Source organism: Bombina bombina, chromosome 2 (assembly GCF_027579735.1).
Source record: "Bombina bombina isolate aBomBom1 chromosome 2, aBomBom1.pri, whole genome shotgun sequence".
Taxonomy (NCBI): Eukaryota; Metazoa; Chordata; class Amphibia; order Anura; family Bombinatoridae; genus Bombina; species Bombina bombina.
The window spans coordinates 360908097-360922228 of NC_069500.1; the positions used below are offsets into that span (position 1 = coordinate 360908097).

Sequence of the window (14132 nt, forward strand, 5' to 3'; positions counted from 1 at the left end):
AGAAGAGTTTCAGAATTATCTGCTCTGCAGTGTTCTTCTCCTTATCTGGTGTTCCATGCAGATAAGGTGGTTTTGCGTACTAAACCTGGTTTTCTTCCAAAAGTTGTTTCTAACAAAAACATTAACCAGGAGATAGTTGTGCCTTCTTTGTGTCCTAATCCAGTTTCAAAGAAGGAACGTTTGTTGCACAACTTGGATGTAGTTCGTGCTCTCAAATTTTACTTAGCAGCTACTAAGGATTTCAGACAAACTTTGTCTTTGTTTGTTGTTTATTCTGGTAAACGGAGAGGTCAAAAAGCAACTTCTACCTCTCTCTCCTTCTGGATTAAAAGCATTATCCGATTGGCTTATGAGACTGCCGGACGGCAGCCTCCTGAAAGAATCACAGCTCACTCCACTAGGGCTGTGGCTTCCACATGGGCCTTCAAGAACGAGGCTTCTGTTGATCAGATATGTAAGGCAGCGACTTGGTCTTCACTGCACACTTTTTCTAAATTTTACAAATTTGATACTTTTGCTTCTTCTGAGGCTATTTTTGGGAGAAAGGTTTTGCAAGCCGTGGTGCCTTCCATTTAGGTGACCTGATTTGCTCCCTCCCTTCATCCGTGTCCTAAAGCTTTGGTATTGGTTCCCACAAATAAGGATGACGCCGTGGACCGGACACACCTATGTTGGAGAAAACAGAATTTATGTTTACCTGATAAATTACTTTCTCCAACGGTGTGTCCGGTCCACGGCCCGCCCTGGTTTTTTTAATCAGGTCTGATAATTTATTTTCTTTAACTACAGTCACCACGGTAACATATGGTTTCTCCTATGCAAATATTCCTCCTTAACGTCGGTCGAATGACTGGGGTAGGCGGAGCCTAGGAGGGATCATGTGACCAGCTTTGCTGGGCTCTTTGCCATTTCCTGTTGGGGAAGAGAATATCCCACAAGTAAGGATGACGCCGTGGACCGGACACACCGTTGGAGAAAGTAATTTATCAGGTAAACATAAATTCTGTTTTTAAAACTCCTTGCAATTCTCAGAGCTCTTCAGTTTTCGCCTCTGCTAAAGAGAGAACCGTTCATTTGTTTTCAGACAGACAATATCACAACAGTGGCATATGTCAATCATCAGGGTGGGACTCACAGTCCCCAAGCTATGAAAAAAGTATCTTGGATACTTGTTTGGGCGGAATCCAGCTCTTGTCCAATCTTTGCGGTGCTTATCCCAGGTGTAGACAATTGGGAGGCGGATTATCTCAGCCGCCAGACTTTACATCCAGAGGAGTGGTCTCTCCATCCAGATGTGTTTTCTTAGATTGTTCAGTTGTGGGGTCTTCCAGAGAGAGATCTCATGGCCTCTCATCTAAACAAGAAACTTCCCAGATACCTGTCCAGGTCCAGGGATGTTCAGGCGGAAGCAGGGGATGTGCTGACACTTCCTTGGTGTTATGATCATGGTTACATTTTCCCGCCTCTAGTTCTCCTTCCAAGAGTGATCTCCAAAATCATCATGGAGCAATAATTTGTGTTGCTGGTTGCTCCAGCATGGCCACACAGGTTTTGGTATGCGGATCTGGTTTGGATGTCCAGTTGCCGCTTTGGCCACTTCCGTTCGGCCAGACCTACTATCTCAAGGTCCGTTTTTCCATCAGGATCTCAAATCATTAAATATGAAGGTATGGAAATTGAACGCTTATTACTAAGTCATAGAGATTTCTCTGATTCAGTGATTAATACTATGTTACAAGCTCGTAAATCTGTTTCTAGAAAGATTTATTATAGAGTTTGGAAGACTTACATTTCATGGTGTTCTTCTCATAAATTCTCCTGGCATTCTTTTAGAATTCCTAGAATTTTACAGTTTCTTCAGGACGGTTTGGATAAGGGTTTGTCTGCAAGTTCCTTGAAAGGACAAATCTCCGCTCTTTCTGTTTTATTTCACAGAAAGATTGCTATACTTCCTGATATACTACACTGTTTTGTACAGGCTTTAGTTCTTATTAAGCCTGTTATTTAATCAATTTCTCCTCCTTGGAGTCTTAATTTGGTTCTGACGGCTTTACAGGTTCTTCCATTTGAACCTATGCATTTTTTGGACATTAAACTACTTTCTTGGAAAGTGTTGTTCCTTTTGGCCATCTCTTCTGCTAGAAGAATTTGAGTTATCTGCTCTTTCTTGTGAGTCTCCTTTTCTGATTTTTTCATCAGGATTAGGCAGTTTTGCAGACTTCTTTTTAATTTCTACTTAACCCCTTAAGGACACGGCCATTTTTAAATTTCTTTCCCTTAAGGACCAGGGCTATTTTTACATTTCTGCGGTGTTTGTGTTTAGCTGTAATTTTCCTCTTACTCGTTTACTGTACCCACACATATTATATACCGTTTTTCTCGCCACTAAATGGACTTTCTAAAGATACCATTATTTTCATCATATCTTATAATTTACTATTAAAAATATTATAAAATATGAGGAAAAAATGGAAAAAAACACACTTTTTCTAACTTTGACCCCCAAAATCTGTTACACATCTACAACCACCAAAAAACAACCATGCTAAATAGTTTCTAAAATTTGTCCTGAGTTTAGAAATACCCAATGTTTACATATTCTTTGCTTTTTTTGCAAGTTATAGGGCCATAAATACAAGTAGCACTTTGCTATTTCAAAACCACTTTTTTTCAAAATGAGCGCTAGTTACATTGGAACCCTGATATCTGTCAGGAATACCTAAATATCCCTTGACATGTATATATTTTTTTTTAGAAGACATCCCAAAGTATTGATCTAGGCCCATTTTGGTATATTTCATGCCACCATTTCACCGCCAAATGCGATCAAATAAAAAAAAATGTTCACTTTTTCACAAACTTTAGGTTTCTCACAGAAATTATTTACAAACAACTTGTGCAATTATGGCATAAATGGTTGTAAGTGCTTCTCTGGGATCCCCTTTGTTCAGAAATAGCAGACTTATATGGCTTTGGCGTTGCTTTTTGGTAATTAGAAGGCTGCTAAATGCCACTGCGCGCCACACGTGTTTTATGCCCAGCAGTGAAGGGGTTAATTAGGGAGCATGTAGGGAGCTTGTAGAGTTAATTTTAGCTTTAGTGTAGTGTAGTAGACAACCCAAAGTATTGATCTAGGCCCATTTTGGTAAATTTAATGCCACCATTTCACCGCCAAATGCGATCAAATTAAAAAAAAACGTAATTTTTTTCGCAATTTTAGGTTTCTCACTGAAATTATTTACAAACAGCTTGTGCAATTATAGCACAAATGGTTGTAAATGCTTCTCTGGTATCCCCTTTGTTCAGAAATAGCAGACATATATGGCTTTGGCAATGCTTTTTGGTAATTAGAAGGCTGCTAAATGCCGCTGCACATCACACGTGTATTATGGCTAGCAGTGAAGGGGTTAATTAGGGATCTTGTAGGGAGCTTGCAGGGTTAATTTTAGCTTTAGTGTAGAGATCAGCCTCCCACCTGACACATCAGACCCACTGATCCCTCCCAAACAGCTCTCTTCCCTCCCCCACCCCACAATTGTCCCCGCCATCTTAAGTACTGGCAGAAAGTCTGCCAGTACTAAAATAAAAGGTATCTTTTTTTTTTTTCTTTTTTTTTTTGGGAGCATATTTACATATGCTGCTGTGTAGGATCCCTCTTAGCCCCAAACCTCCCTGATCCCCCCCCAAACAGCTCTCTAACCCTCCCCCTCTACATTATTGGGAGCCATCTTGGGTACTGGCAGCTGTCTGCCAGTACCCAGTTTACAAAAAAAATATATTTTTTTTTAAAGTATATTTTTTAATTTTTTCCCCACTTTTCTGTAGTGTAGCTTCCCCCCCCCCAAGACTAAACCCCCACCCCCTCCCAGATCCCTTCGATTAACATATTTATCCCCCCTCTCTCCCTCTAAATATAAACCACTGTTCCATAGTGTAACGGTTCCCACCCGCTCCCTCCCCGTGCACGCGCCCGCCCGCCTCCCCTGTGCACGCGCGCGCGTCCGTGCGCCCCCCCAGCAATCCCGCCCACGATCCCGCCCACCGGTCATCATCGATCGCCGCCCACCCGCCTCCCACGTCTGCTCCCACCCACCAACGATCGCGGCATCGATGTCCGGTGCAGAGAGGGCCACAGAGTGGCTCTCTCTGCATCGGATGGGGAAAAATGTTATTGCAGTGATGCCTCGATATCGAGGCATCACTACAATAACCGGAAAGCGGCTGGAAGCGATCAGGATCGCTTCCAGCCGCTTTCAACCCCAACGTCGTACAGGGTACGTCGCTGGTCTTTAAAGACCAGTTTGTGCAAGACGTACCCTGTACGACGCGTGTCGTTAAGGGGTTAAGGTTGTGAATTCTAACGACATTAGTAGAGAAATTGTTGTCCCTTCCTTGTGTCCTAATCCTAAGAATTCTTTGGAAAGTTCTTTACATTCTTTGCATGTGGTAAGAGCTTTGAAATATTATGTGGAAGCTACTAAAGATTTCAGGATGACTTCCAGTCTATTTGTTTTATTTTCTGGTTGTAGGAAAGGTCAGAAGGCTTCTGCTATTTCCTTGGCTTCTTGGTTGAAACTTTTGATTCATCAAGTTTATTTTGAGTCGGGTCAGGCCCCGCCTCAGAGAATTACAGTTCATTCTACTAGATCAGTCTACACTTCGTGGGCTTTTAAGAATGAAGCTTCAGTTGATCAGATTTGCAAAGCGGCAACTTGGTCCTCTTTGCATTCATTTACTAAATTCTACCATTTTGATGTATTTGCTTCTTCGGAAGCAGTTTTTGGTAGAAAAGTTCTTCAGGCAGCTGTTTCAGTTTGATTCTTCTGCTTTTGATTTAAGTTTTTTTCTTTCAAATGAAATAAACTTATATTTTTGGGTTGTGGATTAATTTTTTTCAGCAGATTATGGCTGTTTTTATTTTATTCCCTCCCTCTCTAGTGACTCTTGAGTGGAGATCCACATCTTGGGTATTGATATCCCATATGTCACTATCTCATGGACTCTTGCCAATTACATGAAAGAAAACATAATTTATGTAAGAACTTACCTGATAAATTCATTTCTTTCATATTGGCAAGAGTCCATGAGGCCCACCCTTTTTATGGTGGTTATGATTTTTTGTATAAAGCACAATTATTTCCAAATTTCCTTTGTTGATGCTTTTCTACTCCTTTCTTTATCACCCCACTGCTTGGCTATTTGTTAAACTAAATTGTGGGTGGGGTTAGGGTTGTATTTATAGGCATTTTGAGGTTTGGGAAACTTTGCCCCTCCTGGTAGGATTGTATATCCCATATGTCACTAGCTCATGGACTCTTGCCAATATGAAAGAAATGAATTTATCAGGTAAGTTCTTACATAAATTATGTTTTTATGGCGTCACATGCAGTGCCCTGCAGTTCCTCTCTGTCTTTTAGATGAGTTATTTGTTGCATAATTTTTTGTCCAGGTGTCTTCTGGTATCTTCAAGGAAAATCTCTAGAGGAAATTTAATTGATCAGATAGTAAGGTTTCTGCTCCGTTTGCTACTATACATATTGCCTTCCTTACAATCTCATAAGGAGGATGGTCGGTAGCATTTGAGGGCTAAGTCTCCCGATTTGGACAGTATAATTCCTTCATCTGGTGCTGTTATCTTCAGTTTAGAGCCTGTACACCTTTGGGTTTAGCAGAGGTTGGCTTCTTGGTAGACTTCATCTTTTCTGTCGATGTCAACTCTCTAGAATATATTATTTTTTATATATATTTGGATTCATTTGTAAGTTTTCTCCTTTTCTATGCTGGGAGAATTTTCTCAGGTATGGGATAAGTCAAGAAATTCTGTTTTCCCATATCCCGTCTATGATAGCTTCTAACTATCATGCCGCATGGTACTTAGAGTAGTAGGGGCTTTTATTATCCTAAGATTAAAGTTGATGCTCCTATGGGGAGCAGTATTTTTAATTTTTTGCTCTGCCCGGATACGTAAGGTCCTAGATCCCTAAAGGGCTGTTGGTATTGTATTCCAAGGTTTTGAATTGGAATTCATCTCCTTTCTTCCAGGAGCTGGGTTTTCCTCTCAAGATTTTTGGTAGTCAGTTAAGCAGAGAGGCGTTCTTGGGATGTGTTCAGGATCCTTCCTCTCTGGGAGTGTTTGTCCAGTTCCAGTTTTTGGAGCAGGGGCTATTTTATACCATTAGAGAGATAACGTTTCGTTCTAAGTTAGACCTGATATGTCTTAACAGTTTCTCTGTTTTTCAAAATAGAGACTATTTGCTTCGTTCTTCCTTGTTGCAGAGGGTCAGTTTTTAAGGACCCTAGGCCTTATGGGTGCGTACTTTCAGGTTCCCTTCAAGGGGTTCTTCTCAGATTTCTAAGTTTTTTCTTTTTTGGTTTGTGGTTCAATATTGGCTTTGCCATAGCTGCCAGAGTTTCTTAATGGCAAACCAGCTGGTTTGGTCTAGTGGTTAGCTCAGCGGCTTCTCTACCCGGAGGTTGAGACTTTGAATCCCATTGTGGGTGCTGCAAGTTCTTCTTGCAGGGTCTTGACTGGCATTCAGATCCGGGATTTGCAGTGGCGACCTGCCTGGACGACTTATTGGTTTAGGTGCCATCCTCCTTTTAAGCAAAATCTTTTTCAGAGTTTTTTTGTCGCCTTTCTTCGTTCCACGAATGGAAGTGGAGCTGGGAAAGAAGTTATTTATCTCAGCTATAGGCTAGTCCACGTAGGGTCTATAATTGTTTCCCTATCGATAATCATCCTTCGGACAGAAGGGCCAAGATCCTCCCTCTTGCCTCTCTTTTCAGTCTACAGTTCGGCATCAGCAGTTTAGTGTATGGAGGTAATTGCTCTGATGGGCTTCTTTGGACATCATCTATTGTTCTTTTTTGTTAGAGAGCCCTGTAGTTGTGCATGCTCAGTCAGTGGACTATGGATTATTCATATTGTCTTTGAGAATAGGTTTGGATCAGTCGACTAAGTCTCTTCCCATGGTGGTTTCTTAGGATTCTGTCTCAGGACACATACTTTGGAGACCTTCCTGGACATTTATGATTACGAACGTCAGCCAACTGGGCTGGGGAGGAGTCTGGGACTCGTTGAGGACACACGGACGTTGGTCCTGTGAGAAGTCTACTCTTTCTTCCTCATTTTGGAGTTGAGAGTACAATGCTTGGATGTTTTGCTACAGTTGTCTCCGCCCAGTTTAGCGGGTCTTCGTCTTCCAATATAGCCTCTGTGACTTACATCTATTCACTCTGACTTCCGTAGTAATGTAGGAAGTGTTTCAGATTTTTTTCTGTAGGCAGATGCTCACAGTTCTGTCCATTAGTTATCAGTTCTTTGGAACTTCAAGTTGTTTTATCCTTTTCCTCAGTTTGTTCTCTTTCCATGAGTCCTCGTTCATTTCAAGTAGAAGAGACCATTGTTTTTTTCTAATAGCTCCTGCGTGACTTCGCCAGACCTGGTAGGCGGATCTAGTAGAGATGTCTTCTCTATCTCCATGGAATTTTCTTCAAAATTTTGTTTCTCTGTAGCTGGCGCTAGGAGATTGAACACTTGAATTTAGCGGAGAGTGAGTTTTCAGAAACAATCTTTGAAACCATGATTTAGTTTTATTTATTATAGATATGGAAGAATCCTTAGGATCTGTTTTTCTCCAGGAAGGCCTTGATAAGGGGTTTTCTGGTGGTATCCTCTAGGGTCCTCTAGGATCAGGCCTGTGTTTAAATCTGTTCCTTCTCCATGGAGCCTTGACCTTGTTCTTGAAGTTTTCTCCAGGCTCCATTTGAGACTGTGCATTCCCATGGTTTTCTTGGAAAGTTTTGTTTCTTTCTGTGATTTCTTCTGATCGGAGAGTTCCGGTTTCTCAGCTTGGCAGTATGGTTTTCCTTATCTTGGGTTTCAGGCAGATAAGGCAGTTCTTTGTTCGTTCTAAGTTTTTTTTTTCTTCTTAGTGCTCTTTTGGACCAAGGTTTTATTCAGGAATTTGTTTTCCCTTCTCTCTGTCCTATTCCTTCTTCTCAGGAACAACGTCTATTGCACATCTTAAATGTTGTGCGGACCCTTACATTTTTTTCTACAATTTCAGGACTTTCTGTCTTTTGTATGGTTTGTTGTTTTTTATGAATAAACATAAATGCCGGAAAGCTTCTTCAATTTTTCTTTTCTCTGATTGAGAAGTGTTGATTGTAGGGCTCATGAGCCTGCTGGACAGTAGCCTCCTGAGAGATTTCAGAGGTGTGTTCTTTTGGGCCTTCAAAAAAGAGGTCTCTGTAGAACTATTTTTTCTATTTTCTATAAATTCTATACTTTTACTCCGGCTGGGGTTTATTCTTTGGGAGAAAGGCTATTCAAGCAGTGGTGCCTTCTGTTTAGGTTACCTGTCTTATCCCTCCCTTATCATCTGTGTCCTCTAGCCTGGGTATTGATTCCCAACAGTAATTAATGAAGATCTGTGGACTCACCGTGTCATTAGAAAGAAAACAAAATGTATGCTTACCTGATAAATGTATTTATTTCTTGACACGGTGAGTCCACGGCCCGCACTGTTTTTGAGACTTTTTCTTTGTTATTTTAACCTCAGGCACCTCTGCACCTTGTGTTGCTTCCTTTTTCTCCTTTCCTTTGGTCGAATGACTGGGGATTGTGGGTAGGGAAGGGATATTTAACAGCTCTGCTGTGGTGCTCTTTGCCTCCTCCTGCTGGCCAGGAGTGATATTCCCAACAGTAATTAATGTTGATCTGTGGACTCACCGTGTCAAGAAATAAATATATCAGGTAAGCATAATTTTTGTTTTTTGTATTACAGGAAGACTTTGATATTTTCCTTTCCTTAGAAGAATATGAAAATAGACAGTTAGTGTCTGAACTCAGAGATGAACACATACGAGCCTATGAGACTACAAAATCAAAGTCAAAATCTGAAAAGACACCAGAGCAGAATCAACCTCCAGATGAAAACAAAAAAATACCATCCACTGAATCCAGACTGTATAGACTTGCACTGCTTCTTCAGGTCACTGAGCAAGAGTTGGGAGCAGAATTGGCCTTAAGGGCTATTGCTGTTGGTAAAGTTGAGAAGTCACTGCAGATATGCAGGTATTTATATGATCCTTAGTATCTGTATCTGAAATTTGGTAATTCAAAATGTCTGATTTTTTAAAATGATCATTTCTCTATTTGTTCCTTTTGTTTTTATTTCTTTTTTTTTAGAGATTTATATGAACACCACTGTAATCCACAAACTGGACATTTACTTTATCTTGTTTCACTAAAATTATGTCAGATGTTGGAGGCAAATATTCCAATGGTTATTCCCATAGGAATGAACCTTCCTGTCATCATTTACCAGCTTTCTTGTCAAGCATCCACAATCTGCAGCCCAGGTAAGTTTTACTTGTCCTGTATTAAGCTTATCTAATTTCTTAATATTTATATTCTCTACTAATCCTATTACATAATTTTTTGCTCTACAAAGGTTGTACCTTTATATGTAGATTTCAGGTTTCACTGCAAACGAAAAAACGGCCTCCTTATACTAAAACTTTGGTTGTGATCGTGTTCTGTGATCCACTTCAAAATTGTATTGGATTTTTATAAACTTTTTTTCTGGCATTTAAAAAAATAAATAAAAATACTCCCCCCCCTCCAATTTAAAATGTGAGCTGCTTCGCTTCATAGTAATTTATTTTCTCTTGTTAAGTGTATCCAGTCCACGGATCATCCATTACTTGTGGGATATTCTCCTTCCCAACAGGAAGTTGCAAGAGGATCACCCACAGCAGAGCTGCTATATAGCTCCTCCCCTCACTGCCATACCCAGTCATTCTCTTGCAACTCTCAACTAAGATGGAGGTCGTAAGAGGACTGTGGTGTTTTATACTTAGTTTATTTCTTCAATCAAATGTTTGTTATTTTTAAATGGTACCGGAGTGTACTGTTTCTCAGGCAGTATTTAGAAGAAGAATCTGCCTGCGTTTTCTATGATCTTAGCAGAAGTAACTAAGATCCTTTGCTGTTCTCACATATTCTGAGGAGTGAGGTAACTTCAGAGGGGGAATAGCGTGCAGGTTTTCCTGCAATAAGGTATGTGCAGTTAAAATATTTTTCTAGGGATGGAATTTGCTAGAAAATGCTGCTGATACCGAAGTAATGTAAGTAAAGCCTTAAATGCAGTGATAGCGACTGGTATCAGGCTTATTAATAGAGATACATACTCTTATAAAAGTGTATTTTAAAACGTTTGCTGGCATGTTTAATCGTTTTTTACATATGTTTGGTGATAAAACTTATTGGGGCCTAGTTTTTTCCACATGGCTGGCTTGAATTTTGCCTAGAAACAGTTCCCTGAGGCTTCCCACTGTTGTAATATGAGTGGGAGGGGCCTATTTTGGCGTTTTTTTGCACAGCAAAAATTACAGACACAGACATCCAGCTTCTTCCTGCATGATCCAGGACTTCTCTGAAGGGCTCAAAAGGCTTCAAAAGTCGTATTGAGGGAGGTAAAAAGCCACAGTAGAGCTGTGGCAGTTGTTGTGACTGTTTAAAAAAAAACGTTTTTGTCATTTGTTATTCCGTTTTTGGTATTAAGGGGTTAATCATCCATTTGCAAGTGGGTGCAATGCTCTGCTAACTTATACATACACTGTAAAAATTTCGTTAGTGTAACTGCATTTTTTCACTGTTATTTCAAAATTTGGGAAAATTTGTGTTTCTTAAAGGCGCAGTAACGTTTTTTATATTGCTTGTAAACTTGTTTTAAAGTGTTTTCCAAGCTTGCTAGTCTCATTGCTAGTCTGTTTAAACATGTCTGACACAGAGGAACCTACTTGTTCATTATGTTTGAAAGCCATGGTGGAGCCCCATATGAGAATGTGTACTAAATGTATTGATTTCACCTTCAACAGTAAAGATCAGTCTTTATCTATAAAAGAATTATCACCAGAGGGTTCTGTCGAGGGGGAAGTTATGCCGACTAACTCTCCCTACGTGTCAGACTCTTCGCCTTCCGCTCAGGGGACGCACGCTAATATGGCGCCAATTACATCAGGGACGCCCATAGGGATTACCTTGCAGGACATGGCTGCAATCATGAATAATACCCTGTCAGAGGTATTATCTAGATTGCCTGAATTAAGAGGCAAGCGCGATAGCTCTGGGGTTAGGAGAGATACAGAACGCTCAAATGCTGTTAGAGCCATGTCTGATACTGCGTCACAGTATGCAGAACATGAGGACGGAGAGCTTCAGTCTGTGGGTGACATCTCTGACTTGGGGAAACCTGATTCAGAGATTTCTAATTTTAAATTTAAGCTTGAGAACCTCCGTGTATTGCTTGGGGAGGTATTAGCTGCTCTGAATGACTGTAACACAGTTGCAATTCCAGAGAAATTGTGTAGGCTGGATAGATACTATGCGGTGCCGGTGTGTACTGACGTTTTTCCTATACTTAAAAGGCTTACAGAAATTATTAGCAAGGAGTGGGATAGACCCGGTGTGCCCTTTTCCCCACCTCCTATATTTAGAAAAATGTTTCCAATAGACGCCACTACACGGGACTTATGGCAGACGGTCCCTAAGGTGGAGGGAGCAGTTTCTACTTTAGCAAAGCGTACCACTATCCCGGTTGAGGACAGTTGTGCTTTTTCAGATCCAATGGATAAAAAATTGGAGGGTTACCTTAAGAAAATGTTTATTCAACAAGGTTTTATTTTACAGCCCCTTGCATGCATTGCGCCTGTCACTGCTGCGGCGGCATTCTGGTTTGAGGCCCTGGAAGAGGCCATCCAGACAGCTCCATTGAATGAAATTATTGACAAGCTTAGAACGCTTAAGCTAGCTAACTCATTTGTTTCTGATGCCATTGTTCATTTGACTAAACTAACGGCTAAGAATTCCGGATTCGCCATCCAGGCGCGTAGGGCGCTATGGCTTAAATCCTGGTCAGCTGACGTGACTTCAAAGTCTAAATTACTCAACATTCCTTTCAAGGGGCAGACCTTATTCGGGCCTGGCTTGAAGGAAATTATTGCTGACATTACTGGAGGCAAGGGTCATACCCTTCCTCAGGACAGGGCCAAATCAAAGGCCAAACAGTCTAATTTTCGTGCCTTTTCGAAATTTCAAGGCAGGAGCAGCATCAACTTCCTCCGCTTCAAAACAAGAGGGAACTGTTGCTCATTCCAGACAGGCCTGGAAACCTAACCAGTCCGGGAACAAGGGCAAGCAGGCCAGGAAGCCTGCTGCTGCCCCCAAGACAGCATGAAGGAATGGCCCCCTATCCGGAAATGGATCTAGTGGGGGGCAGACTTTCTCTCTTCGCCCAGGCGTGGGCAAGAGATGTTCAGGATCCCTGGGCGTTGGAGATCATATCTCAGGGATATCTTCTGGACTTCAAAGCTTCTCCTCCACAAGGGAGATTTCATCTTTCAAGGTTATCAGCAAACCAGATAAAGAAAGAGGCATTCCTAAGCTGTGTGCAAGACCTCCTAGTAATGGGAGTGATCCATCCAGTTCCGCGGACAGAACAAGGACAGGGATTTTATTCAAATCTGTTTGTGGTTCCCAAGAAAGAGGGAACCTTCAGACCAATCTTGGATCTAAAGATCTTAAACAAATTCCTCAGAGTTCCATCATTCAAAATGGAAACTATTCGGACCATCCTACCAATGATCCAAGAGGGTCAGTACATGACCACAGTGGACTTAAAGGATGCCTACCTTCACATACCGATTCACAAAGATCATCATCGGTTCCTAAGGTTTGCCTTTCTAGACAGGCATTACCAATTTGTAGCTCTTCCCTTCGGGTTGGCCACTGCCCCGAGAATTTTTACAAAGGTTCTGGGCTCACTTCTGGCGGTTCTAAGACCGCGAGGCATAGCGGTGGCTCCGTATCTAGACGACATCCTGATACAGGCGTCAAGCTTTCAAATTGCCAAGTCTCATACAGAGATAGTTCTGGCATTTCTGAGGTCGCATGGGTGGAAAGTAAACGTGGAAAAGAGTTCTCTATCACCACTCACAAGAGTCTCCTTCCTAGGGACTCTTATAGATTCTGTAGAGATGAAAATGTACCTGACGGAGTCCAGGTTATCAAAACTTCTAAATGCTTGCCGTGTCCTTCATTCCATTCCACGCCCGTCAGTGGCTCAGTGCATGGAAGTAATCGGCTTAATGGTAGCGGCAATGGACATAGTGCCATTTGCGCGCCTGCATCTCAGACCGCTGCATTATGCATGCTAAGTCAGTTGAATGGGGATTACTCAGATTTGTCCCCTCTACTAAATCTGGATCAAGAGACCAGAGATTCTCTTCTCTGGTGGCTTTCTCGGGTCCATCTGTCCAAGGGTATGACCTTTCGCAGGCCAGATTGGACGATTGTAATAACAGATGCCAGCCTTCTAGGTTGGGGCGCAGTCTGGAACTCCCTGAAGGTTCAGGGATCGTGGACTCAGGAGGAGAAATTCCTTCCAATAAATATTCTGGAGTTAAGAGCAATATTCAATGCTCTTCTAGCTTGGCCTCAGTTAGCAACACTGAGGTTCATCAGATTTCAGTCGGACAACATCACGACTGTGGCTTACATCAACCATCAAGGGGGAACCAGGAGTTCCCTAGCGATGTTAGAAGTCTCAAAGATAATTCGCTGGGCAGAGTCTCACTCTTGCCATCTGTCAGCGATCCACATCCCAGGCGTAGAGAACTGGGAGGCGGATTTTCTAAGTCGTCAGACTTTTCATCCGGGGGAGTGGGAACTCCATCCGGAGGTGTTTGCTCAACTGGTCCATCGTTGGGGCAAACCAGAACTGGATCTCATGGCGTCTCGCCAGAACGCCAAGCTTCCTTGTTACGGATCCAGGTCCAGGGACCCGGGAGCACTGCTGATAGATGCTCTAGCAGCTCCTTGGTTCTTCAACCTGTCCTATGTGTTTCCACCGTTTCCTCTGCTCCCTCGACTGATTGCCAAAATCAAACAGGAGAGAGCATCAGTGATTCTGATAGCGCCTGCGTGGCCACGCAGGACCTGGTATGCAGACCTAGTGGACATGTCATCTCTTCCACCATGGACTCTGTCTCTGAGGCAGGACCTTCTAATACAAGGTCCTTTCAATCATCAAAATCTACTTTCTCTGAGACTGACTGCATGGAGA

The 14132-nt window shown here is 42.0% G+C and overlaps 1 protein-coding gene across 1 annotated transcript in view; it reads left to right on the plus strand.

Moving 5' to 3' along the window:
* The window catches only part of KNTC1 (kinetochore associated 1), a 1377837-nt gene that overhangs the window by 703004 nt on the left and 660701 nt on the right, over window positions 1-14132 (plus strand). The window contains exons 34-35 of the mRNA XM_053701768.1: window positions 8790-9079; window positions 9194-9366. Of these exons, the coding sequence (XP_053557743.1) occupies window positions 8790-9079; window positions 9194-9366 (463 nt within the window). The remainder of the gene's footprint in view (window positions 1-8789; window positions 9080-9193; window positions 9367-14132) is intronic.